We start from the raw sequence: 27651 nt of genomic DNA, 5'->3' as shown, positions 1-27651 counted from the left end.
CACATCTTTAAAAAGTAATCCGATTCCATCTTTGCTTTACGTGTTGCAGTTTGAGGTGAGCGGGAACCCCATGTTCCCTCTCCCCACCCTGCCCCTTGCCAGTCCAGCGAGGCCAGGGGCGCGGCCGCGGGTGTCGCGAGCCTCCCGGCCGCAGGGGGCAGCAGCGCGCGACCCGGCCCCGCACAGGGCAGTGAGTGCGGCTGCGCCGGTCACCGTGCAGCGAGGGCGGCGGCGGTCAGGTGAGCGGCGTGGGGGGCTGGGGCAGGCCGGGGGACCGGGGCGTCTGCTGCAGCCCGGCCGGGGGACCGGCACCGGCACCGGGGCGTCTGCCGCAGCCCGGCCGGGGACCGGCACCGGCACCGGCACCGGGGCGTCTGCCGCAGCCCGGCCGGGGGACCGGCACCGGCACCGGGGCGTCTGCCGCAGCCCGGCCGGGGGATCGGGAGCCTCCCCTGCAGCCGCCGGGCAGGACGGGGACCTGAGTGCTCGCCCGCGCCGGTGCGCTTCACGCCCCCCACTCCACCCACAGTGGTCGCTGCTCCGGGGAGGGAGAGGCGATGCCCAAGGTCCTTGTGGCTGTCCAGAGCCCCGACTTCCTCGTCTGTGAAATGGGTGGGTTTGTGGGGTCTGGGGTCGGCATTGTGGATCGGGGGAGGGGCGTCCGGGGCCTCCAGGGGTGGCAGGGACGGCCTGTGCGCCCGTGACCCTAGGTAGCCTCCATGCAGCTGTGAGCAGAGCGGACATGAGCACTCCAAGCGGTGTCCAGGACCTGGGGGTTCTGAGGTGAGTCCTCTTCCCCCAGGGCAAGGGCGCAAGAGTGTGCTGTTTGCCTACTGCCTGTGCTGAGTGTGGGTTCTAGGACTTGGGGTAGGGCTTGCTATTAACCCTCAGCAGACAAGAACGTGGAGTTCTGCTCCTCACAGGAGAGGGACCAGCTGAGGTCAGACTTGTGCCAAGGCCACTGTGAATGAAGAGCAGTTTCCCCAGGGATGTGTCCCATGTATATGTTTAGTTCCTGTGGCCACGTGCTTAGTGTCTTATTTTAAAAGATTTATTTGTTTTGATTTGAAAGGCGTATTTACAGAGAGGAGAGATAGAGAAAGATCTTCCATCTGCTGGTTCACTCCACAAGTGCCACAATGGCCAGAGCTGAGCTAATTAGGAGCCAGGAGCTTCTTCCAGGTCTCCCACCTGGGTGCAGGGTCCCAAGGCTTTGGGCTCTGTCACTGCTTTCCCAGGCCACAAGCAGGGAGCAGAATGGGAAGCAGGGCCCCCAGGACATGAACCGGTTCCCAAATGGGATTCTGGCATGTGCAAGGTGAGGACTTTAGCCACTAGGCTATTGTGCCAGCCCCTCAATCATTTTTTAGAGCATCTGGTATTTCTGTATTTTCTTCTGAACAGCAGGGAAAGAGATAAGCTCTTCTGGCTGAATCACTGTCTAAATGCTGCTAACAGCTGGGGCTGGGCCCGTGTGAAGTTTGGTACTGGGGGATGGTGCTGTGTCTCTCGTGCTTGCAATGCTGGCATCCCATGAGGACATGGTGTGGGATGTAGGCCTCTTCACTTCTAGGTCAGCGGTCTTCCCCGGAGCCTTGTCTTGTGCTCAGCGTGTCTCCATGCACCCATGTGGGAGACTGCGGGAAGCTCCTGGCTTCACTTGGTCCAACCCCAAATGTTGAACTAGCAGATGAAAGATTCTCTCCTTAGCTTTTCTTCTCTCTGCATTTCAAATAAATGAAATTAATACAAAACAAAACAAAAAACGCCTGGAACTGGGACTTCAGTCCAGGTCTTCTGTGTGAGTGACATCCGCTGTCCTGATGGGCAACTCCTCTTCCCGTTCGTTTGGCTGGTTGCGATGTCAGGGCAGTTTGCTCAGCAGGAACCCTTGGGTTTTGGCCTCACTGGCATACATGTGTGCACAAACCTAGCATCCACCTCGGGATGTAGGTGTCTTACATAGGTAAGGAATTAGGGTCCCATGGCACTCATTGGGAGATCCAGAATTTAAATTGGGCTATTGGGTTCTTTTCTTTCTTTCTCTCTTTCTGTTTATTTGCTTGAAAGAGTTACACAGGGAGAGGAAAGAGAGGTCTTCGGTCTACTGTTTCAGTGCGTGGATGGCTGCAGCAGCCAGGGCTGAGCCAGGAGTTCCTTCTGGGTCAGGGGTCATCCTCGGCTACTTTTCCAGGTCATTTAGCAGGCAGCTGGACTGAAAGTGGAATAGCTGGGATTCAAGGCAGTGCAAGTGTGGGATGCTGGTGTTACAGGCTGCCGTTCTGCTCCTGGCTATTTGGTTCTTAAGAGGAAGGGCAACCAGGGCCCGGCGTGATAGTGTAGTGGTGTAACTCCTCTCTTTCAATGTGCTGGGATCCTATATGGGTGCTGGTTCTAATCCCAGCACCCCTGCTTCCCATCCAGCTCCCTGCTTGTGGCCTGGGAAAGCAGCTAAGGACGGCCCAATGCTTTGGGACCCTGCACCCTCGTGGGAGACCTGGAAGAGGCTCCTGGTTTCAGATTTGCTTAGCTGCAGCCATTGCACCGCTTGGGAAGTGAAGCATCGGACGGAAGATCTTCCTCTCTGTCTTTCCTCCTCTCTGTATATCTGCCTTTCCAATAAAGTCAGAGAGGAGGGGAGACAGAGTGGAAGACCTTTCATCCGATGATTCACTCCCCAAGTGACCGCAACGGCTGGTTCTGTGCCTATCCTGTGCCTATCCAAAGCCGGGAACCAGGAACCTCCTCCGGGTCTCCCACGTGGGTGCAGGGTCCCAAAACTTTGGACCATCCTCGACTGCTTTCCCAGGCCACAAGCAGGGAGCTGGATGGGAAGTGGAGCTGCCGGGATTAGAACCGGTGCCCATATGGGATCCCAGGGCGTTCAAGGCAAGGACTTTAGCCACTAGGCCACGCCACCGGACCCCAAAATAAATAAATCTTAACAACAACAACAAAAGAGTAAGGACAACCATAGTTAAGTTGTTGCTGTGTGCTACTGAGTGCTCTTGGAACTTTGTATTAATTGGTTTCTGAATCTTTGCAATGGCCTTGTATGTTGCTATTTTAAATCTCTGTTTGAAACGTCAGAAATTGAAAACAGAGAACTACGTTGGTGTATCCAGAAGGTCACACTGTTGGAATTCAGACTAGACTCTGGCCCCTAGTTTGTTGGGGTGACCTGGCAGGATCTGGGACCAAAACCTCCTTTGCAGGAACAGTTGTGTGAATGCAAGTTTCTTCCTGTGTCACTGGAATAGAAACTGCTCTGTGAGTCACCTACAGTCCTCTTCATTCAAGGCTCTCAGATCATCTGGGATCTGCCTCTGCCTCATTTCTTACCTCTGTGTCCCAGAAGCCTTCATGAGCTTTCTGCTCTTGTCCATTGGTCAGAATATAGTCAAGATACCACACCTGGCTATAGGGCAAGCTGGGAAGTCACATGACACACCCACCTGGGTGAAGGGGTACTGGGTGGGCATCTCCCTAGTCTTCCCTAGAATCTCTGGAGAACAGCTGGGCACCCACCGTCCTCTGGGATCTACCTACCCAGTGACGTCAGGTAAGAAGTGAAAGAGGAGGGACTGTGTCCTCTGAGCCGTCTTGCCATTTGTCAGCCGGTCAGCAGGTGCTGAGTCCTGCCAGGGAGGTTCCTGGCCCGGGCCTGAGGTAGGCGGTGCCACTTACTCCGCTGCGGGAGGCTGACTGCTGCAAGCCTCAGCTTGCACACTGCCCTGACTGTGTGGGCCTGCTGGGCTGGCTGTCCTGGGGGAAAGGTGCAGGACAGACTGGGTTGTTCCTTTTCCTCGTGATGTTTTGTGCCACAATGGGCGCAGAGAAGGCATAACGAACACTGTGCACTTTCTGTACAGCCAAAAACACGCCTGGTTTCCTGTAGCAAACAAGTGCCGCTGAGAATTTAACGGCATATTTTACAACATTTTTTGGAGAGGCACAGAGGAAGAGAGAGAGAGTGTTGTTATTTGGTGGTTCATTCCACAGATGCCTGCAGTGGCGAGGACTGGGCCAGGCCGAAGCCAGAACTGGGAACTCATTTCAGGCCTTCTATCTGGAGGGCAGGGACCCAAGTAAGTACTTGGGCCATCGTTGCTGCCTCCTGGGGTCTGCACTGGCAAGAAGCTGGACTTGGGAGCTGGAGACACCATGATATGGGATGTAGGCCTCTTCATTGCTAGGTTGGATGTTTTCCCTGAGGGCTTATTTTGTGCTCAGTGTCTGTACACTAATTTGCCCTTCCATTGACCCATTTCTGGGTGAAGGCATGTAGGCAGAGAGGCTGGACTGGAGCTTGGGGAAGAAGTGGGTGGAAACAGGCTTGTCACACTCCCTGCCATGACCTGCAGCCTGGGAGCCTCAAAGGGGCAGAGGGCAGGCATGGGGTCTTGACTCTTGACTCTCAGGAGCAAGGTTCCTTCCTGTTGCCTGAGATTACAACACACAGCCCTCGGCTGACCTTGATCTGGAGCCGACGCAGGCTTTTCCATAAGCATGTCATCTTCTAGGAACTCAACTCCTGGGGCACGGGGATTGTAGAGCTACAGAGCACCCAATACTGAGCCCTCCAGTGATCCCTCCTCTTTGTTTTTGGGATACGCTTGTGGGAAAGAAGCATTTTTTTTTTTCATTTTTAAAATTTTTTGACAGTCTTTACATAGTTAATTAGGGCACAAACGTTCAAGGGCTACAGGAAAATGGGTAAGACTATTATTTCCACATTTTTCCCTATATCTGGGGTAAAGGGGAAGGTAAAGGGAGAAGCTCTACACATCCCAGATCCCTGATGTGGGGCATGCTCCAAGGGTCTTGCTCAAGTGGCTTTGATAGTTCAACAGTTATGAATTACTGCTAGTCTTGCCATTCCAAGCATGATGAGGTCACTGAAGAATCCTCTGATTGACATAGTCCATCTTAGAGTCTCTGTTTGCCTTGTTTTTCACTGCCAACATATGGCTGGGGTAGTTGGTTGATATGTTCTGTCCTCTGTCTTTTCATGGTTAGGATTCTGAGTCCGGCAGTTTGATTGGGTGGATTCCTAAAGAAGCTTTGTCTGAGGTGAACCCAGACCAGGTTATTGTGTGTACTTGCAAGTATAGGGTCCGGTACAGTCCATCACCCCAATCAGCTGGTGGTTGCAATTGCTGGGTCGGTTCTGTTTCCAGCCCTGTCTTCCACTGGAACCAATGGTTGTTGCAGTCCAGCCCAATTCTGCCCAGCACACACTTGGCCCTCACATAAACCAGTGGGAGCTGCAGCCTACTCAGAGAGACCCACAATAACCCCCACCAGGCCCTGCCCTGTTTCCCTTGCTTACCAGTATGTACAGCAGACTAGTCTAGTCTGTCCCACATCCCATTCAGCTCTCGTACATGTCAATAGGCATTGAAGCCTAGTTCAACCAAACCAGCTTTACTATCCAGCCCACATACATGCTGTTGGGTGCCCTTTTGTCGAGCCACCCCTGCCCCTGTCCTGGTTTTCGTGCCCTCCTGTGGGAGTAGTAACCCAAGAGGGAGGAGCCCACTATTTCCCTTCTAGGCCACTCCCACTCCCAGATTGTGCACTCTCCAGGTGATTCTGCATTTTAGCTTGACAGAATTAGCTCCCAGTGCCAGCTTCTGCCAGCTGATGCTGCGGCTAAGCCCAACCAACCCTTACCCGCTCTAATTTATGCTTGCACCAGTAGGAACAATCAGCCCAGCCTGGCTTTTCCCTGGTCTAACGCACATGAGGCCCACAGGTGTTGTAGCCCTGCCTAGTCTGGTCTGCCCACATCCCAGCTCATACTCTCCAGTGGGAGTAGCTGTCCAGCAGGGGAGCCCCCGCCACATTCCCCCTACCGGCTCCGCCCCCTCCCTGCCTGGTTCTCAGGTGTACTGTTTGGGTGCTGCGGCCACATCCGGTACAGGTCACCTCACCTTGGCATTCCGTAATGTGCACTGTTTTTTTTTTTTAAAAATTTATTTTATTTTTATTACAAAGTCAGATATACTGAGAGGAGGAGAGACAGAGAAGAAGTGGAGCTGCCGGGATTAGAACCAGCGGCCATATGGGATCAAGGCGAGGACGTTAGCCACTAGGCCACGCTGCCGAGCCCGTGTGTACTGTTTTTTGTCGCTACTGAACCTGGCTTGACCCACACTCTGTTCTGGTGCTCGGATTTGCCAGGGGATGTTGTGAACTGGTTCAGCCTGGTCTGCCCCCGACCCAGGCTAAATGTATGCCAGTGGGAAACTTTCCATGACCTGTTCTGGGCTGTTTCTTATCATGCTTCTTGCACTTACTTGCAGGGACTGTGTCCTGCCAGAGAAATTGCCCAGGCTCCTCCATCAGAACCTTTCCCAATACCAAATTTCACGCATACCAGTGGGTGCATAAGCCAACCCTACTCAGTTCACCTCCTGTCATAGTAGGAACAGTGGCCTTTCCTGACTGGCCTTTAACCCAATCTGGTTCTTACTATTGGATGGTTCAGCCCAGCCACAGCTCGTCCATACCCACATACAGCTCACACGTGGCTCAGTAGGGGCTGAGACCTAGCCTAGTCCGTCCCACATCTACCCTGGCTCTCCAGAGCATCAGATGGTGTTGGAGTCTTGCCTGGCTCGGTGCGTCCAGTCCCAGTCCACACTTGTGCCAAGGGAAACTACAACCGTATCCTGAACAGAATGCAGCCCCCATTCCAGTCCCCTTAGCTCCCCAGCCGGCCCTGTTCCCAGCCATAGATTGCGTGCATGCCAGTATTTGCTCTGACTCAGCTTGGCATAGCCACTCACCTGTCCTGGCCCCTGCCTTAGATGCTGTGGCTTAGTGTCCCTGGCTCACGCAGACCAGTAGGTGCAAGAGCCTAGCTCGACAGGACCTGTGCTCCATCCTGATTTCTAATTTTGCTTGTGAGCTGAGGTTTGCTCAGTCCTGCCCGGTCCACCTTGTTCTGTTACTAACACACACATTAGCCTGCCATTGGAGCTACTTTGCCCAGCTTGTCCAACCCCCAGGTCTGGACCATGTGTTCACCAGCAGAAGCTATGACCTGCCAGAGGAGTTTCTCAAGTTCCTCCACTTGACCCACTAACAGACCCAGTTCTCATACATGCCAGTTTTAGGCATGTGTCCGGCATAGTCTGACCTTCCATTTGGCCTTGTATGAGCTGGTGAACGTTGCGGCCTGGCCCACCTCACACCCTATTCAGGATGCACATTCGGGTGCTGCTGCCTTGACCAGTCCAGACTATTGTCGGTTCCTTTGCCAGTAAGTGATGGCAGGCTCCTTGTTCACATCTAGCTTAGTCCGTCACCACCCCAACGCTTGAGCTAACCAGTGGGGCTAGTATTTCCACAGGGTTTGGCCCACACATCCCCCACAGAATCTACCCCCGGATGTGATTCTCATGTGCTAGTTAATGTAATGGCCGTGCCTAATGTGACCTGTCTCCTGATCCATCGTCATGTCAGGTAATAGGATATGATCCTTAGCTTTTGCATGGACTGGTGTTCGGTGGTCAGCATTGTTCAGTGATTACAAGCTCTACACAGGATTCAAAGGAGGTTGGTATATCAGTCTTTTTTTTTTTTTTTTAAAGATTTATTCATTTTATTACAGCCAGATATATACAGAGGAGAGACAGAGAGGAAGATCTTCCGTCCGATGATTCACTCCCCAAGTGAGCTGCAACGGGCCGATGCGCGCCGATCCGATGCCGGGAACCTGAAACCTCTTCCGGGTCTCCCACGGGGGTGCAGGGTCCCAATGCATTGGGGCGTCCTCAACTGCTTTCCCAGGCCACAAGCAGGGAGCTGGATGGGAAGTGGAGCTGCCGGGATTAGAACCGGCGCCCATATGGGATCCCAGCGCGTTCAAGGCGAGGACTTAGCCGCTAGGCCACGCCGCCGGGCCCGGTATATCAGTCTTATCCATAAAGATCATCTGGTCCCTCTCCTCTAACCTACCAAGTCTCATTACCCTAGCCCCTCCCCAATCCCATCCACCATGCATTGATGATGGCGAGTGGGTCCCAGGCCCGCCCTGTTCTCCAGACTTCCCCCTTCAGGGCTCCGAGCAGAGCATGAGGACTGACCCAGCCTGGCGCCCACCAGCAGCCAAAAGGCTGCTGGAAGTTTTAACCCCCAGACCCCAAGGTTGTCCCCTCCCCAATCCCATCCACCATGCAGTGATGGCAGCGGGTGGGGCCCAGGCCCGCCCTGTTCTCCAAACTTACCCCTTCAGTGTACTCAATATAAAGGGAGCAGCCTCTGGGGCTTAGGCAGGCCCGGGGACAGCTCACTGTGTGTACGTGGTGGCTGGAATCAGGGCTAAAGGAGCATTTTGAACCAAGGGCCAAGAAAGAGGAACCCAGTACCAGGAATTGTGACTCATGAGAGCCAGCTCTGTAGTAAATGTGTGGCCTCTTGCTGGGTGGGAGTGAGAGAAGTGCCTGAAGCAAAAAGAAGGAGCCGCTTGGTCAGCCCTGTGACTGCAGCCCCACGGGATCTGAGGAGTGCGGAAGGTGTGGTCCTAGATGGTGTGATTGGGCACCTTGGTTGGGTCATATGCCCATGCTGCGTGTGGGACAGGAACCAGTGCTGTGAACTCAGCCCCAGGGGCTACCACCAGTGGGGGTTGGGCAGGGGTGAATGCTGTCTCCTCCTCCCACCCCTCAGAGAAGGGATAGTCCACACAAACCTGGGAGCTGAACCTCACCCCTGCTTGCCCCAACAGAGGGATGCTATGGAATATGATGCGAAGCTGGCCCGGTTCCGGCAGGCCCACCTCAACCCTTTCAACAAGCAGGCTGGACCACGGCAGCATGAGCAGGGGCCTCATGAGGAAGGCTTGGAGGTTGCTTCTGAAGGTGAGTGCCAGGGAAGGGGTCACCCTCCTGTCTGAGCCTGCTGGTGACTGAGTGGTTGTTGCTCTGCTCTGTGGCTGCCTGCTGTGTCCTGCCCTGGAGTGAAGGCTTCTGAGGGTGGGGGTCTGTTCTCACATATCTCCACTGCCTGTGGGTGGCCAGCACAGGACAGGTGCTGTGACCCGAGCCATGGTTAGCAGGGCAGTACTCAGGCCCCTCTGCTCTGAGGTTTGGGAAGCTGCTGCAAGGGGCTGTGGCACAAGGAGTGCAGGCAGAGGTGGCTGAGGTCCCTGTGGAGGATTTCAATGTCATAGTAGGCTCGCAGGGGCCTTGGTGCATGGGAGCCTGGGACACACTGGCTGTTTCCTGCCAGCACACAGGAGCAGCTCTCTGCAGTGCCTGCTGCCTGTGGGACGTGGGCAGGTCAGGTGGGGTTGACCTTATGTCTTTGCTGTCCTGCACACCTGTCCCCTTTCTCCCCAGAGGCCCTGCCTGAGCTGCCTTCTGAGGAGCCGGAGTTCCGATGCACTGAGCGCGTGATGGATCTTGGGCTTTCTGAAGACCACTTCTCCCGGCCCATGGTAAGGTTTGGAGTCTGGGAGAGGCAGAGATGGGGGAGCCTCTTACTGTTGGCAGAGCAGTCTTCAGGGCTTGGCTGCAGGCCTACTGTCCCATAATACTGATTCCCACACTCAAAGCCTCACTGAGGGTAGCTGGAGTCATCTTGGAGTAGGGCTGGACATGTTGCTCATGATGGTCATTAGCCTTCAAGCCTTGCCCATGCACATGCATGTCCTGTGGTGTGTTTGTATTGTGGTCACAGTTTTGGAGACTTCCTTTTAGCCATAGGCTAAAAGTGCCAAGGAGGTGGGCAGGGGCACTCTCAGACCCCAGCCTATGGAGGAGGCGTTTGCTTGCCCATGCTCATGCATGTCTTGTGAGACCTGAGCCTGTCTTGCTTGCCTCAGTAGCAACAGGGTATTTCTAAGTCTGGGAGCTTGGTTGGCTGGGGCCTGGGATGCCAGGACAGTGTGTTGAGAGATCAGCCAACACTCCTGAGTCTGGGGGTGGGGCCCCATCCAAGCAACTTTCTTCCCATGCTCCCGCCCGGGCTTGAAACTTACACTGTTGGGCACTTCCTCTTTTTCATGAAAGTAAACATAATTTCCCCAGCTTTTCTGTAAAGGGGAAGTCTTTAGAATAAGGAAATGGCATAGCCAAAAAGGCAATTAAATTTCCCTTTTTCCCCTTAAGATTTCTTTATTTGAAAGACAGATTTACTGATAGAGGTGGGGGAGACAGCTCTTCCGTCAGCTGGCCACAAGAGCAGGGGCTGGACCAGGGCAAAGCCAGGAGCTGGGAACTTTATCTGGGTCTCCTATGTGGGTGCAGGGGCCTAAGTGCTTGGCCGTCTTCCACTGCTTCCCCAGGACATTAGCAGAGAACTGGGTCAGACGTAGAATAGCTCGGACTTAACTCGTTTGTGGCTGCTTTACCTGCTATGCCACAGTGCCAGACCTGAGGATTTACAGAGAAGGAGAGACAGAGAAATTTTGTGACTGCTGGTTCACTCACCAAGTGGCTACAACAGCTGGAGCTGAGCTGATCCAGAGCCAAGAGCTTCCTCTGGGTCTCTCACGTGGGTGCAGGGTTCCAAGGCTTTGACCCGTCTTCCACTGCTTGTCCAGGCCACAGGCAGGGAGCTGGGTGGGAAGTGGAGCAGCCTTGATATGCACCAGTGCCCATATGAGGTCTTGACAGATGCAAGATGAGGATTTAGCCACTAGACTACTGTACTGGACCTAAAAGTTGTCATTTTTTTAAAAGGTTTAAAATTTTTATTGGAAAATCAGATATACAGAGAGGAAGAGAAACAGAGAGAAAGGTCTTCCATCTGCTGGTTCACTCCCTAAGTGTCCTCAATGGCTGGAACTTAGCCAATCTGAAGCCAGGAGCCAGGAGCCTCTTCCAGATCTCCCATGTGGGTGCAGGGTCCCAAGGCTTTGAGCTGTCTTTGACTGCTTTACCGGGCCACAAGCAGGACGTGAACTGGTGACCATATGGGATCCTGGTCCATGCAAGGCAAGGATTTTAGCCACTAGGCTATTGTGCTGGGCCCAAAAGTTGTCTTTTGAAAGGCATCCTGATTTAGTCTTCAGAGGCATCTGGGTGGACAGGTTCAGCTGAGTGTGGTGGCCTGGGGTGGATCCTAAATCCAAGAGGCTTTGAGCAATTTCTTGGACTCTCCTGTGCTTCCATATCCTCATTGGGGTGGAGGGTGAGGGTTGAGGCCGAGCCTCCCACACAGAACCTGACAACTGCCCCTCCCCGACCCTGGCTAGGGCACATTCTCAGCTTCTGACATCCAGCAGCTGAGGCAGGCGATTGAGGAATGCAAGCAAGTGATTCTGGAGCTGCCCGAACAGTCGGAGAAGCAGAAGGATGCTGTGGTGAGGCTCATCCACCTCCGGCTGAAGCTCCAGGAGCTGAAGGTGGGTACTGCCTGCCTCACCATGGAGGGGGCCTAGAGCCAGGGATGGCCCCCCAGGTGTGTGTGGGGGTGGTTTCCCCTCCAGGTCTGAGGGGCTGTTATGAAAAGGTGCCCAGAAAGGCAGGGTGAGTGGTGCAAGTTATTTCTCTGTTAGTCTGGAGCCTCCTGGGTGTAAGCGACAGAAACCCTACATGGAGGGAAGAAAGCCTCCTCTTGTTTACTGCAAGGCCCCTGCAGCATTAGAACCTTACACTGGCATCTGAACTTCAATGGCAGCTCCAGCCTCTTTTTGGCCATGCTTTGCACGAATGCTTCCCTTTGTTCATGTGCAGATCAATCTTTGGCCTAGCCCAACCCCACTGTAGTGACTGACTGGCCAGCTCCGGGCACATGCTCCCTGCTGAAGCAAGTAGGTCGGGAGAGTCCTACCTTGACCCACTTGACCCTGGAGAAGGGATGGTCTACAGGTGATAGCTAAAGAAGGCCACAACCCGAAGGGTCCAAAGCTACAAGTGTCCATGCAGCCCATTGGCTTGTCTGCCACCGTGTCCACTGTTCACTTAGAGTGCCTTGGGAATTTAGAAGGTGGAATATTCATTAGGGAGTAGATGTGGCTGTGCAGACATGGCTCTCTCATAGGTGCTTCAGGGTGCATGGGGCAGCAGATGGTGCTGGAGATCTCAGGTCACCTTGTTGGCCTGTCAGCTGTTGGGGCAACTCAAGATGGAGTCTTCAGAAAGAAAGGAAGGACAGTGATGTTATGCCATCCTTATTCACACACCTGTAGCCCCAGATCGCTGCAAGGGATTCTGGGAAAGTGGTGCTGCCTAATTGAGCCAGGCCCAAGGAATTGTTTTATTGCCAAAGGGGTAGAAGGCACTGGGCTAACACTCACAGTCCTTGTTGCAGATGCTGCTTGTGGGAAATCAGCCTAGTGGCTGGTGTGGTGGGAAAGGAGCCACAGCCCAGTTCACCTGGCATTCTGTCTGACCCTCTTGTTAGGATCCCAATGAGGATGAGCCCAACATCCGTGTTCTCCTCCAGCACCGCTTCTACAAGGAGAAGAGCAAGGGTGTCAAGCAAACCTGTGACAAGTGCAACACCATCATCTGGGGGCTCCTTCAGACCTGGTACACCTGCACAGGTGAGCAGGGCTCTGCCTGCATCGTCCAGCTGGTTCTGCGGACAGTGCAGACATAAGCTCCAGCATTTCAGAAAGGCCCATTAGCCTGTGGTGGATGAGAAATCAAGCCAGTGTGTGCCAGCCAAGGTGCAATGAAGAAAAACTGGGACTCATGTGTGTTGTGTTGGGTAAGGAGTAGGTACAACTGAAGAGACACCAGATGACATCTACACGGATACTTGATAGCCAGATACGTCCAGGGAGGAGCATGCCCGAGGCTCCCTGGGGGTAAGGGATTTTGAAGAGGACATGTCTGGTGTCTTGGAAGAGGATCAGGGAGGATTGAGACTGAGAGGAGGGAAGGTGGAGTGAGATTTTCTGTAGGTGCCACAGGGTCACAGCTAGCCGCTGGACGTGCTTGGGTTTTACTGGGCTCACTCAGGCTGCTGGGTGGAGGGGGAGGGTGGTGTAACTGTGATCAGAGTGGGGCTGTGGGGGTGAGGGGTAGCTGAGGAGAGGGGCCGTGACCCAAGATGTGAAGTCAGTGATGGGATGGGACTCCATGTGTGCAGCACGGTGGCCCCCAGGTGTGTAGATGTGGAATTCAGGGGCCAGGAGTAGGGACATAATGGTCTCTGAGGTTCTAAGACTTGTTGGTATCAGTGGAAGGTCGTGAGTGTCAGGGCTCCATCTGGAGGTCTGTATGGGTCGCAGGATGCTACCCCACCTTCTCCATTTTGAAGGTGTATTTACTTGGAATGCAGAGAGAGTGTAATTTTCCATCTACTGACTCGCCAAATGCCAGCCCCAGCCAGGAGCCACAAGCTCTCTTGGCCTCTCCTGGCCTCTCCTGTGGGTGCACAGGCTTCTGCTGCCTTCCAGGGCCCGTCAGCAGGAAGGGGAGCTGGAGGCAGAGCACGTAGAAGTGAATGACACTTTAGCATTGGGGGGTGCGGCTAAGCCGCTGCACCTCCCTCCCTCCCTCTCCAACTCTGAGCTGTGTGTGGTTGTGCTCCCACTCAGGGTGTTACTACCGCTGTCACAGCAAGTGCTTGAACCTCATATCCAAGCCCTGCGTGAGTTCCAAAGTCAGCCACCAAGCTGAGTATGAGCTGAGCATCTGCCCTGAGACCGGGCTGGACAGCCAGGACTACCGCTGTGCCGAGTGCCGGGCGCCCATTTCCCTGCGTGAGTGGAGCTGGGTGTAGGACCAGTGGGGCATGTGGGTGGACGAGAGGCTGTGCAAGCAGGCAGCTCAGCTGAGACCTGTGGGAGGGGCTTTCCCTGCCTTGGCCCTTGGGTAGTGACAAGGGCTGTCACTGGCAGTGTCATCTTATGAGCACACCGGGGTTCCAGCTGTTGCATGGCTTACCCAGGGTCTTCAGGGTTGGGACCTGAGCTCAGCTTGCGTGTGGCCATTTCCTAAAGGAGGCCCATGTAGACGAGTCCTGGGAAGAGCACCCAGTGACCAGATGTGTGCTGTTCCCATAGGAGTCCCCTAACATGACTGGCTGAAGCCTCAGGGCTGCAGGGGGAAGACTGAGGGCAGGGTGCTGATCTCTGTGCCTCCCTGCAGGGGGTGTGCCTAGCGAGGCACGGCAGTGTGACTACACTGGCCAGTACTTCTGCAGCCACTGCCACTGGAACGACCTGGCTGTCATCCCCGCACGTGTTGTCCACAACTGGGACTTTGAGCCCCGCAAGGTACTGGTTTTGGAGGACAGGAGTCCTTGTACCCAGGGGGTGTACGTTAGCAGATAGTAGGGGAGTATTGGGAGGGTGTATCAGTATGCAGGTGTCGTGAGGAGTATTGGAAGGTAGTGTTAGTGCACAGGTGGTATGGGGATATTGGGAGGGGGTGCCAGTGGGCAGATGGCAAGGGGAGTATTGGGAAGGGGTGCAGCTGAGGGTGTCCCTGGCTGAGGGTACAGATAGGCATGACCTGAGGGGGTGGAGCAGGCAGTCATTTGGCTGTGCTGTGCTGTGCTGTGCAGGTGTCTCGCTGCAGCATGCGTTACCTGACGCTCATGGTGTCCCGGCCAGTGCTCAGGCTCCGAGAGATCAACCCTTTGCTGTTCAATTATGTGGAAGAGCTGGTGGAGATCCGGGTAAGGCTGGGGCCTCCCAGTGGAAGGTGAGGCTGCTGCCCAGTCAGGGACCACAGTCCATGGCAGGGGCAATTGTAAATCGTCTGTACCACATTTAGGAAGTTTAAGAAACCTAAGTTCATTTGAATAGGACATGTTACATAACCCTGCACATCCAAGATGGTTTTAGGCGTCATGCAGATGGCTGCTGGTGCCCAGCGGCGCTTTGTGGCTGGTGGTCGCTCTCTTAGCTAGCAGTGCAGGAGGTGGGGCTCAGGTGTCCAATCCAGGCAGGAAATGCCAGAGGCTCAGGCCTGGCCTGGGAAGTGGATGACTGAGCAGAGCAAGTCAATTGCTGAGGCTGCAAGCATTGATGAGGGATCTGGCTTTGACAACAATTCTGACTCAGCAGATCCAGTGATGCCCCAGGCTGGCCCAGGCAGGTGGCTTGCTGTGCTATGGGGCTGGGCTGGGCTGGAATTGAGAAGATTCTGCAAGCAGTGACTAATGAACTCCTAAGTCCTGCACAGCCCTGACCTGAACCTGTTTGGCCAGAGGATTCAGAGCTGGGGCCACCCTCGGGCGTCTCCAGGCATCTTCACCACCGCTGTGACCCTGTGTGGTGGAGGGGGAGGTGATGGCTGAACTGGGAGGCTCCCGTGCGCCCCGGCTGAGGCCTCCCCACCCTGCCTTCTCTGCAGAAGCTGCGCCAGGACATCCTGCTCATGAAGCCTTACTTCATCACCTGCAGGGAGGCCATGGAGGCTCGACTGCTGCTGCAGGTCAGGTCGCCAGCAGGACAGCCTGGGGTGAGGCGGAGGACACCTCAGCCCCAGGGTTGCTTTTAGCCTAGGATCCCCAAAACCAACCAGCCAATAGGAAAACAGGTGCTCTTCTAGCTCCATAAGCGTTTCCTAATTGGATCAGTTCAGGCCACTTAGCAGGAGAGTTGTCCCTGGGACTTCACCTGAATTTGAATGGGGTGAGCCTTCTTAGGTGTTACAGCTTCTGTCCTGGATTCCCCTCCCAGAGTGCCCATCATACAGGGGAGACAAGAAAAAGTAGTGGTGGTTTGTGGGTGCTGTGGTTGAGAGAAAGCAAGGAAGAAACAGGGTGGGTGGGATCTCAGCAGGGGGCCAGGACCAGGAGGAAGTGGGGGAGCCTGGAGCACCAGGAGCAGCATGGAGCACTCTGGGAGCACAGCTGTCTCAGGTTCTTGGATCCTGTTGTCGGGGCCCAGCTTGCTGCTGAGCGTTCTAGGCCCCGAAGGGGTAGTGGCATAGGGGAGGCAGACAAGGGGGCGTCACCCATACTGGGGTCACAGCTGCTGCAACTTGGCAGCTCCAGGATCGGCAGCATTTTGTGGAGAACGACGAGATGTACTCCGTCCAGGACCTCCTGGACGTGCACATGGGCCGCCTGGGCTGCTCGCTCACTGAGATCCACACGCTGTTTGCCAAGCACATCAAGCTGGACTGCGAGGTGGGTCTTCCCTCCCACCTGATGGTTGGGAGCAGTGTGAGAAACAGCCCTCATCCCGACCTCAGAGACCTTGTTGGCACTGGCATTCACTTGCCCCTCCCCCTCACTCCCCACCAGCGGTGCCAGGCCAAGGGCTTCGTGTGTGAGCTGTGCAGAGAGGGTGACGTGCTGTTCCCATTCGATAGCCACACATCCGTGTGCACCGACTGCTCGGCCGTGTTCCACAGGTGCGTCTGGTCGGGCCCTGCTCTGAGTGCTGACCTCTGGACGGGAGGGTGGGGGCTTGCCTCTGCCTCAGCTGTGGCTGACTTTATGGGAGCCTGCCTGCCTTTCCCTAGCACAGAAGGACAGTCAGGTCTCTGCTGACCCTGAATTAAAAGTTCCAGTAGGAATGAGCACCTGTGTGGCTGGGTGCACTGGCTCCTAAAGGCCCAGCCTGGCTAGCATCCAAACTGCTTAGTTTCTCCAAGTCACTCTTGCAGGGCTAGTACAAGTTGGACATTCCCACAACTGTGATGCCTGAGGTCTTGGTAATTGTTTCAAGTGTCCCTAGGCCAAAAGAAATACCTAGCACTGTCTTACTGAGTTCTTTTTTTAATTTTTATTGGAAAGGGGAGTCTTACTGAGTTCTTATATTCAAACAATGTCACATGTGTTTATCTCCTCAAGATTTAGTGGCTGCTTAGAAAAAAGGTCCACATAAAGTACAAGAAAAATGTTAAAGTTTCTTTCTTCAATGAGCCTGATACTTACCTGCTGAGCGCTGCACACCTTCCCAAACCTGGAGTCCGATGGGACGTACCAGCACCACTTTTGTGCACAAATTTTGACCTGGCATTTCCTCACCATGCAGCAACTGCCAAGACTCTAGCTTTGCAATGCTTGGGTGTCACAGAGGTGCTGCAGTGGTCACCCCCGACTGACACATCTCAAAGATGTGAGCTAGGCTGCAGTGCCTTGGCTGGTGGGAGTGGTCAAACCCTGCCCTCATACTGAGGGCTGACGTGGACTGGGGTGAGGAGTTTCCTGCTGTGCACAGGAGTGTGGAAAGCAGGCAGTGACAGTTAAATAACTCAGAGCACAGAGCCTTGGAGGCGAGGGTCCCAGAGCCTGCACTGTAGTCATGGGCAGGATGAAGACCATCCCACGTTCTGCATACACAGGCCTCACAGCACACCAGGGTGTGATCCCTACATTTGCCCTGTGGGAATACTTCTGTTGAATGAGAGCTTGTGAAGATTCAGTGGGATAAACTTTTATTTAAAGATTTATTTTATTTTTATTGCAAAGTCAGATTTACAGAGAGGAGGAGGGACAGAGAGGGAGACCTTCTGTCTGCTGATTCATTCTCCAAGTGGCCACAATGGCCTTAGTTGAACCAATTTGAAGCCAGGAGCCTGGAGCTTCTTCTGGGTCCCCCATTCGGGTGCAGGGTGCCAAAGCTTTGGAGCGTCCTCAACTGCTTTCCCAGGCCACAAGCAGGGAATTGGATGGGAAGTGGAGCTGCCGGGATTAGAACCAACGCCCACATGGGATCCCAGCATTTGCAAGGCGAGGACTTTAGCCGCTAGGCCACGCCAGACCTGGCATAGATTTTTTAAAATTTTATTTTTGATACTGTTTACATAGTTAATTAGGGTGGGAGGGTCGAGGATTAGGGAAAAGTGAGTGAGACCATTATTTCCATATTTTCTTTTTCTTCTTCCTGTATCTGGGCAAAGAGGAAGATCCAGCCTCCCAACCTAGTGGTATATTTTTTTAAAACATTTTTTTATTTGAAATGCAAATTTTACAGAGAGAGAAGGAGAAACAGGGAGATCTTCTATCTACTGGTTCACTCCCCAAATGGTTTTGAAGGCTGGAGTGGAGCGTCCCAAGGGCTTGGGCCACCCTCCTGTGCTTTCCCAGTCTATACACCTGAAGCTGGATTGGAAGTGGAGCCAGGATATGGGCTGGCACCCATATGGGATGCTGATGCCGCAGGCAGAGGATTAGCTTGCTATGCCATTTCAATGGCCCCACAAAAATTTTTCTTTTTTTTTTTTAAAGATTTATTTATTTTTATTGGAAAGGCAGATATACAGAGAGGAGGAGAAACGGAGAGGAAGATCTTGTGTCCAATGGTTTACTCCCCAAGCTGCCGCAACGGCTGGACCTGAAGCAGTCCGAAGCCAGGAGCCAGGAGCTTCTTCCGGGTCTCCCACATGGGTACAGGATCCCAAAGCTTTGGACCGTCCTCGACTGCATTCCCAGACCACAGGCAGGGAGCTGGATGGGAAGAGGGGCCACCAGGATTAGAACTGGCGCCCATATGGGATCCTGGTGCGTTCAAGGCGAGGACTTTAACCACTATGCTATTGTGCCGGGCCCAAATTTTTCTTTCTTTTTTTTTTTTTCTAGCATTTATTTATTTGTTTGAAAGGTAGAATTACAGAGGAGGTAAGAGAGGAGAGAGAGAAAGAGAGATCTCTTTCATGTACTGGTTCATTTCCCAAAGCTGAAGCCAGGAGCCTGGAGCTCCGCCCAGGTCTCCTATTTGGGTGCAGGGACCCAAGCCACTTGGACTATCTCTGCTTTCCCAATTGCATTAACAGGGAGCTGGATTGGAAGTGGAGCAATCGGGAACTTGACCTGGTACCCATGTGGGATGCCAGCCTTGCAGAGGGTGGCTTAACGCACAACATTGCAGTGCCAGCCTCTCAGTATTAGACTTTGCATGCACAGAGCCCCAGCCTGTCTTCCTACCCCCAGGGACTGCTACTATGACAACTCGACCACGTGTCCCAAGTGTGCCCGGCTCAGCCTACGGAAGCAGTCGCTCTTCCAGGATCCTGGCCCAGAGGAGGATGTTTAGTGCGCTGGGGGACAGCACCAGGCACCTCCACCTGCCTGCATAGCACCCACCTTGTTCGGCCTTGCAAAGTCAAGGTGTGCATTCTGCTGTGGCGACCCCTGGGCTGTAGCCCTTGGACCTCCTCACCCTTGCTGTACCAGAGGTGGGTGAGCAGCGCTCGCAAGGACCACCAACCCTCGTGTGCTTGCTGGGACTCTGGCAGCTGCACTTGGCTGTGAGGCTGGGAAGGGTCGCTATGTGGTCCCTGCTGGCCTCCGTGGGTTATGGGGAAAGGTTTCTCATGTCCCCCATGGCATAGAGCTCCTATTCTCATGGGACCAACGCTTCTGAGCCCAAGAGATGCCCCTGCATTTGTTCTGGCTACCATAACAGCTGGGCTGTGACCCACAGGGCAGTTGAGAGAGCAGCCACTGATAGCAGAGTATGCTTGCTGTACCTGACAGCCTTGAACCTGTTTCATGTTTGCTGAGTGGATTGGGATCTACCAACCCCTCTGGGGGCTCCTGGGTGTCACTGACTCAGGCTGTTCAGGGTCATTCCCCAGGGACCTGCCCAGACTGTCATTCCTTTCTGTGCCACAGGGAAGGAAAGGGCTGTGGCACTTTACCCTGCTGTGTGCACCTGCTGTGTTCCTGCCACGGCCCAGCCCACCTTATCCTGGTGCTCCAAGCTGGTGGTTGGGGGCCCAGCCAAGGAGGGTGTCCCATGCTTCAGTGTGTAGCAGATGGCCTGCTGTGAAGAGGTTTGAGGTTAGGCCCAAGGGTTGGTCGGTTATGGCAGGCCTGAGTGGCAATTTGTGATATCAAGTCTCAGAGGAGCTCCATCCTTTTGCCATCCTGGGCTGAAACCCATGAGTATGGCATAGGTTCCTGTGGTGTCCAGTCAGTTCCTAGACCTACTGTCAGAGATGACTAGCCAGGAGCTAGTCATCTGAGGTCAGGAGCTGTGGATGTTTGCTTAAGGGTCTCCCTGGCAGGAAGCCTGGAGTCTGAGGTATGGGTGATCTGCCCCCTATGACAAAGGGCCCTGGGCAGCTGGTGGGGCCACCCTGGGACTGGTCATCTCCCACCTCTAGAAATCAGGGGTTGCTGTGTCTGTCCTTTCCCTCTCTGCCCTGGACTGCTTGGCTGTTGATGCACATGGTTTACGCCTGGGTAGTGGGCAAAGGGCAGGGTATCCATGACCTTTGACCTGGGAACTCAAGAGGAGAGCTGGTAAGAGCAGTCAGTTTTACTCATTCAGGGTACGGATGAAACACTATCACCTTCCTCTTGCTCCTCCGCCTTCAAGTGGCTGTTCAGGCCAGGCCTCTGGAAAATGGAGGTGGCAGGCGGCACCTGTCTCGGGAGAACAGTGAGAGCAAGTCTGGTGAAGTCCTGTTAAGAGACTGTTGTGAGGCTGAGTCAGGGCGGACTTACCCTTTCTGTGGTCTAAGAAGGGGTTTAGGGCCAGATGCCCTTTTCTTATACCCCCAAACCTGCACATTTCCCACCTCCGTAACACAGCCCCATCATGTGGATGTCTCCTCTGTAATCAACATCACATTGTTCCTGTTACAGAAGATATGTTGGCATTTATTGGACAGAGGACTAGGACTTACATTTTATTACCCTTCCCCATGCCACCTGCACCAGCACCTCGTCTCTGTCTGCCCCTTCTGGATTAGAGTCTCAAGTGAATCATGAGCATTGCCCTTCTGAGAGTCCACAGCAGGGTGTGAAGGACCTAGCAAGGAATTGCATCACCTGGCCCAAGCACAGTCAAGTGTGGTCCCACAGCTTGCAGCAGGCTGGCTTGAAAGCTGGGACAGTGCCATGGTCATTATCTCATTAAATAGGTATCTTCTAGACTGCACTGTGTGTGGTGAGTCTGGGACAAAGCTTAGAGTCAATTCAGAAGAAAAGCACACTGCTTGCTCATCCAGGAAGCCTTCCTGAGAGCAAGGGAGGGACGTGGCATTTTTGTGGGAGCAAGGCTGAGAGCTGGGACAGCATGTTTCAGTCTTAACTCCCATGAGAAGACACACACACTTCCTGGGGCACTGTGCACCGCACCTGCAATGCAAGAAAGCTGAGCAAAGGGCGGTCGTCTGTCTCTGGAACCCTCTGTGGGAAGGGCTGAAGGGCTCGTTAATTGCAGCTGAGTGAGCAAAGGTTCTGTGCAGCTCCTGGCAGCAGCTTTAAGCTTGTCAGGCCAGCCCACAGAGAGGACCCTCGCTTTAGCCCAGGGCCATTCCCACTGCTCTTGAATGGGTCTTACTGTTTTCGAAACTTTAGTTACTTGAAAGGCAGATGATTCAGTAGATCACTCTGTGTGGCCAGAACTGCCAAAAGTTCTGAAAAAAGGCTGAAGCCAGGACCAGAGGCCAGGAACTCTAACCTGATCTTTCACATGGGTGTAGGGGCCCAAGGACTTGGGCTCATTTGTGACTTCCTATGCACATTAGCAGGATGCTGGATCAGGAGTGGAACAGCTGCCGAGTAAGATGCAGTTATCACAGGCAGTGGCTCAACCTACTGCATCGCAATGGCAGAGAGTAGAGGCTGCTCCTGCCCACTGGTTCACTTCTGAACTGCCTGCAGTAGCTAAGGCTAAGGTCAAAATGAGGGGCCAGAAACCAGTTAGGTCTCCCATGTGGGTGGAAGGAACCAAGCACTTGAGCAGGAAGCTGGACTGGACTGACAGCAGCTCTAGCCAGCACTTGGCCATGCCCAAGGCTGGCACAGGTTGCTAGGGGCGTGACTGTGTTCCCTTAGAGTGTCACGGGTTCCTGTGTGGCCAGTCCCTAAGCTTCCATGATGGAGCATCCCTGGCCGGTCATATCCCAAGTCACAAGTCTTCACACCAGGTGCAGGACTGCCAGAGGCACAGGGCAGGCACAGGATGTGTTCATTTCTGGGAGCTGCTTCCTAGGGTGGGCTCCCAAAATCGGCATCAGTAGCATGTCCGAGTGACGACGTCTAAAGGCACTGGGGATCCCCCAATGCCTGGCCTGAGTGGGCTGCTGGGCTGAGCTGTTGGGGCAAGCTCCGGGACACGTCTCAGGCGGGAGAGGAGCACCTGGTGCGCACGCGTGGTGCCTCCGGCACGGGAGCGCACCTCCATGCACTGGTACTCGATGCTTTGCGCCTACGCATGCTGGTGCCTGAGGAGGAGTGGTGGTACATGTCGTGTCATGTCTACGTCCTGGCGACTCCGGAGGGGACAAGCGGCCATGACTGGGCTGCGGGATGTCGGTGTCGTGCGGCAGGTGAGCGGCCACCTCAGTACTACCTCCCCTTGCACCTGTCGGAGCCACACGTGCCAGTGAGGACCCAGAGGCAGTAACTTCTGTCGCCGTCCTTTTTCTGTAACAAACTTTCGAGTAAATAAATACGTCTCTAATAAGTCTAATCAATGACCTACTTGGAAGCGAGTACTCCCTCTGCTGGGCCATTTCCCAAGAACCTTCCACGGCCAGGGCTGGGCTTGCCGGAGAGCCAGGAGCTTCCTCTGGTCTTACAAGCAGGTGTAGGTTCCCAAGGCTTTGGGCCGTCCTGTACTACTTTCCCAGGCCATAATTAGGGAGCTAGATGGGAAGAGGAGCAGCTAGGACACAAACCAGTGCCCATGTAGGATCCTGGGAGTGCAAGGTGAGGGTTTAGCCACTGAGCCATTGTGCCAGGCTCTTAAAATTCTGTTTTGAGGGCCCGGCGCCGTGGCCTAGCGGTTAAAGTCCTCGCCTTGAAAGCCCCGGGATCTCATATGGGCGCCGGTTCTAATCCTGGCAGCTCCACTTCCCATCCAGCTCCCTGCTTGTGGCCTGGGAAAGCAGTCGAGGATGGTCCAAAGCTTTGGGACCCTGCACCCACGTGGGAGACCTGGAAGAGGTTCCTGGTTCCCGGCATCGGATCGGCATGCACCGGCCCATTATGGCTCACTTGGGGAGTGAAACATCGGACGGAAGATCTTCCTCTCTGTCTCTCCTCCTCTCTGTATATCAGGCTTTCCAATAATAACAATAAAATCTTTTAAAAAAAAATTTTGTTTTGAAGTGGCAGTATTTTTAGTTGCTAAAATGATTCCAGACAAGAAATAGTTTTTGTTTTTCTTTGTTATTGGAGGCTGATAATTATTCTTGGAGCCAGCATGGTGGTGTAGCAAGCTAATTCACCTGCATTGCTGACATTCCAAACCGGTGTTGGTTCAAGTCCCAGTTGCTCCACTTCCCAATCCAGCTCCCTGCTTCTGACCTGGGAAAACAGTGGAGGATGGCTCAAGTCCTTGGACACCTGCTGCCACGTGGGAGACCAGGCAGAAGGTCTTGCTGTTACAGCCGTTGAGGGGAATCAATCAGTGAATGGAAGATGCTTTTTTTTCTCTCTGTTTCTTTATACAAGATTTATTTATTATTGGAAAGATAGATTTGCAGAGAGAATGAGAGACAAATGGCTGCAACAGCGGAGCTAAGCCAATCTGAAGCCAGGAACCTCCTCCAGGTCTCCCATGTGGGTGCAGGGTCCCCAGGCTTTGGGCCATCCTCTGCTGCTTTCCCAGGCCACAAGCAGATGGGACACAAACTGGCATCCATATGGGATGTTGGCACTTGCTGGCAGAGGATTAGCCAAGTGAGTATCATAATGGCCCCCAAGAACTCTGTTTTTCTCTAACTTTGACTTTCAAGTTAAATAAATAAGTTTTTTTTTTTTGTAATTCTTTCATGACTGCAGTGAACTTCATTTCTCTTTATCTTGTATGAGTCACATTTGAACTTGGATAAATATGGGTGGCATCGTGGGGAAGGTGCTGTCATGTGTTAAGGGAATGCTGTCTTGTTGTAGGTGGGACCTGTGGTGAGCCTGGTGGTTACTGACCCAGTAAATGAGAGAGCCTGGAGTCCATCTTGGTAGGCTGGGCCCTCAGCATCACCTCTCACTGTGCTTCTTGGTCCTCAGGCCTTATACCCTCTCCACTTTACCTGGGCTGCTGGCTGCACAGACCCATCAGACATAACTGGTCACCTGTGTGGTCCCAGTGGCTGCACACTCCCTCGTGTGTCCTGAATCGTTCCTTGTATGAATTGGAGCAGCCTTGTGTTGGGGTCGCCTCTGTCACCAAGTGAATGTTACAGGCTGCTTTCCTGTCTGTTCCTGTGCATTCTAGCATGACTTGCAGTTTGCCCTCAGCCCTGACTGTGATGGCAAACAGCAGACACTGTAGAGCATCCTATTGCATGTGGCAGATTCACCTCACATACTCAGGGTCTGTGTGCAGTGGGTGATACAGGCTCACCTCACACACTCGGGGCTTTGTGCAGTAGGTGGTACAGGTTCACCTCACACACTCAGGGCTTTGTGCAGTAGGTGATACAGACTCACCTCACACACTCAGGGTCTGTGTGCAGTGGGTGATACAGACTCACCTCACACACTCAGGGTCTATGTGCAATAGGTGATACACACTCAAGGCCTGTGTTCAGGTGGTACACACTCAGGGTCTGTGTGCAATGGGTGATACAGGCTCACCTCACACACTCAGGGCTTTGTGCAGTAGGTGGTACACACTTCCACACTCAGGGTCTGTGTTCAGGTGGTACATGCTCACCATACACACTCAGGGCCTGTGTTCAGGTGGTACATGCTCACCATACACACTCAGGGCCTGTGTTCAGGTGGTACATGCTCACCATACACACTCAGGGTCTGTGTTCAGGTGGTACATGCTCACCATACACACTCAGGGCCTGTGTCAGTAGGTGGTACATGCTCACCATACACACTCAGGGCCTGTGTCAGTAGGTGGTACATGCTCACCATACACACTCAGGGTCTGTGTGCAATGGGTGATACAGGCTCACCTCACACACTCAGGGCTTTGTGCAGTAGGTGGTACACACTTCCACACTCAGGGTCTGTGTTCAGGTGGTACATGCTCACCATACACACTCAGGGCCTGTGTTCAGGTGGTACATGCTCACCATACACACTCAGGGCCTGTGTCAGTAGGTGGTACATGCTCACCATACACACTCAGGGCCTGTGTCAGTAGGTGGTACATGCTCACCATACACACTCAGGGCCTGTGTTCAGGTGGTACATGCTTACCATACACACTCAGGGCCTGTGTTCAGGTGGTACATGCTCACCATACACACTCAGGGCCTGTGTTCAGGTGGTACATGCTCACCATACACACTCAGGGCCTGTGTCAGTAGGTGGTACATGCTCACCATACACACTCAGGGCCTGTGTTCAGGTGGTACATGCTCACCATACACACTCAGGGCCTGTGTTCAGGTGGTACATGCTCACCATACACACTCAGGGCCTGTGTTCAGGTGGTACATGCTCACCATACACACTCAGGGCCTGTGTTCAGGTGGTACATGCTCACCATACACACTCAGGGCCTGTGTCAGTAGGTGGTACATGCTCACCATACACACTCAGGGCCTGTGTTCAGGTGGTACATGCTCACCATACACACTCAGGGCCTGTGTTCAGGTGGTACATGCTCACCATACACACTCAGGGCCTGTGTCAGTAGGTGGTACGCACCTTACAGGGCCTAAGTGCAGATGATGCACACTCACACACACTGGCATGTAGTAGTCCTCAGGAGGTGAGAACAGGCCCATCTACCATAGGTGGGTGTTTCTTAGCCCATACTCTTCTGTCAGTCACATGAGAAGGTGGAATGGGATACATTTCAGAGCATTAGAAGCCACTTGCCCTTCCCAGCACAGACTTTGAGCATTTCTGCATCTACAAATGTAGGAGACCTGGCTAGGAGTTTTCTCAGGATGGTACTGGCTTTCCTCTGCAGAGCCGTGAGGTACGGCTGTGTTGAAGCTGCTACGGATGGGGGCACATGAGTACCGTTGGCTGCCTCCTGGGCTAGCCCTATTCACCTCATTTCATGGGTTAAATGGCAGGAGTTGTGGCTTCATCTTTTAAGTTTCTGGGCCTGAACTGTCCTGGGAGTGGCTCTATGAGAGGCCCCTTATCCAGAGGAATCCCTGCTGCCAGCCTGGGCTGCATTTGTGGAACTGGAATTGTGTAAGCCAGAGTTTTACTCCTTTTTCCTCCCCAAACCTTTTGGGAGGCAGAATGACTCAGAGCGAGGGAATGACAGATCTGTGGTTCCTTCTCCAAAAGCCACAGCAAACGGGGCCTGGCTAGGCCAAGGCTAGGAGCCAGAAGCTCCATCTGAGTCTCCAATGAGGGTGGCAGAGACGCAGACATTGGGGCATTATGGGCTGCCTCCTAAGCACATCAGCAGGGAACTGGATGGGAAGTGGAATCCGCCTCCCCAGAGTGATGTACTGGACTGCAAGTGGCTGAGGTGCTGTGCTACAACATCTGCCCCATACCTTCACTCCATTGTGACTCCTTGTGCCTTGCTCTTGGATGGGAAATCCAAGACACTTGTCATTAAGATGGAACCCAAAGAAGCACAGCCCAGCAGGGTCCCAGTGGCTCCTGTTCTTGAGAAGCAGCAAGGAGTGTGGGGTTCCCTCCTGACCACCCTTGCAGCATGCACTATGTGTCCTGGTGTCAGCCAAAAAGGAAGAAGCAGATGAGGCTTTCCGGTGGGGTTGGAGTTTTAATCCCACTCTGTGAATAGGCTGTGTGGGTGCTGGAGCAGGAAGGCTGGAGCTGGAGGACACTCAGGACCGTTTTCACTTCAGGAGACCTGACTGGGCCCTTTGGGGATCACAGCGCAGAGATGGGGTGGCTCAGCAGTGGGAGCCCTGAGCGTGCGCAGGCCATCTCCCAAGGAGTCCAGGGAAGGTGATGGGGACCCTGTTTTCCTAGGCCGGGTGCTTCTGTGGGGAACAGGGCAAGGGGGGTTGGCTTGGGGAGGGCACACAAGCTTGAGCCAGAAGTCTGCACTATTTCCTTCAGCGTGAAAGCAGCATCGAGATCAGCTGTCCCACATGCCCGTTAGGTTCCCACAGCACAGTCAGGGGGACACATCTTGGCCTCAGCTGTTGCTAGGATGGAGACCTGCAGGTCTGGGCTCCAGGCCTACCGAGCATGGCTGACCTGGATGGTGGGAATGTGGAGAATGTTTGAATGAGGTGCAGGAGAGGACGAGCTCCTCCCTCCCTTGCCCTCTTCAGGAGGTTTCTGAGGTTCTGAGGCAGGAGGTGGGCCTGGTTGTTACCCCTTGGTTGTCACAGCAACAAGGAGAACTGGGTACTGATGGTAGTAGTGGGCCTGGGGAGAAGACCCTGTTGCCCACAGGGTCTCTTGGGGGCTGATGGTCCAGCCATTTGCTGGACAGCAGAATATCCTGGCAACCACTGGCTTACCCCAGTGCTTCCCATCTCCCACCCATGGGGGTTCTTGTGCAGCTCCCATGGGCTCAGTTTCCCTCCTCCAGAGCCCATGCAAGGCTCCTGTGGCTGACAGCAGTGGTCCTACAGATGAGGATGTCTGCAAGGCCCAGGCCACCACTGTCCTTGCTCCCTGGCAGTGACTCCACAGCGTTCCCATCCCTGACCTGTGGTTCAGGAGTGAGCATGACCTATGGCCACTAGCTGTGCTTGTGTGGGGCACCCAGGGAGATGGAGCCCAGGACTGTGCCCTATATACCTGGCTGGCAGGAAGTCCCTTCTGGTAGTTCTTATGGGCTGACCTGCTGGGAGGCAATGGTTCGGGCCTCACAGGGAGGGCAGAGTGTGTCCGTGGCTGTGTGAATTTGCCATCACACTGGGGGTCCAGCCCCATCTTTGTGTCAGATCAGGGACAGATGGGGACAAC

The 27651-nt window shown here is 54.1% G+C and overlaps 1 protein-coding gene across 4 annotated transcripts; it reads left to right on the top strand.

The window, feature by feature from the left end:
* The first annotated feature begins 185 nt into the window (after window positions 1-185).
* Window positions 186-19114, top strand: DEF8 (differentially expressed in FDCP 8 homolog). Of its 4 annotated transcripts, none has more exons than XM_058674106.1 (12): window positions 186-239; window positions 8738-8870; window positions 9351-9448; window positions 11210-11359; window positions 12361-12502; window positions 13505-13669; window positions 14058-14185; window positions 14476-14589; window positions 15270-15350; window positions 15910-16050; window positions 16168-16277; window positions 18802-19114. In XM_058674106.1, the coding sequence occupies exons 2-12, from the start codon at window positions 8747-8749 to the stop codon at window positions 18902-18904; spliced, it is 1356 nt and encodes a 451-aa protein (XP_058530089.1). In that variant the 5' UTR covers window positions 186-239; window positions 8738-8746; the 3' UTR covers window positions 18905-19114. The 4 variants fall into 4 exon arrangements, with proteins under 4 accessions (XP_058530089.1, XP_058530091.1, XP_058530088.1 ...); XM_058674108.1 differs by lacking the exon at window positions 186-239 and adding an exon at window positions 515-612; XM_058674105.1 differs by lacking the exon at window positions 186-239 and adding an exon at window positions 8278-8411 and having other exon boundaries at window positions 15916-16050.
* Window positions 19115-27651: the final 8537 nt, after the last annotated feature.

This window comes from Ochotona princeps, chromosome 16 (genome assembly GCF_030435755.1).
Source record: "Ochotona princeps isolate mOchPri1 chromosome 16, mOchPri1.hap1, whole genome shotgun sequence".
Classification (NCBI taxonomy): domain Eukaryota; kingdom Metazoa; phylum Chordata; class Mammalia; order Lagomorpha; family Ochotonidae; genus Ochotona; species Ochotona princeps.
The sequence above is the reverse complement of the archived record's forward strand: the minus strand, read 5'-3'. Positions and strand labels throughout refer to the sequence as shown.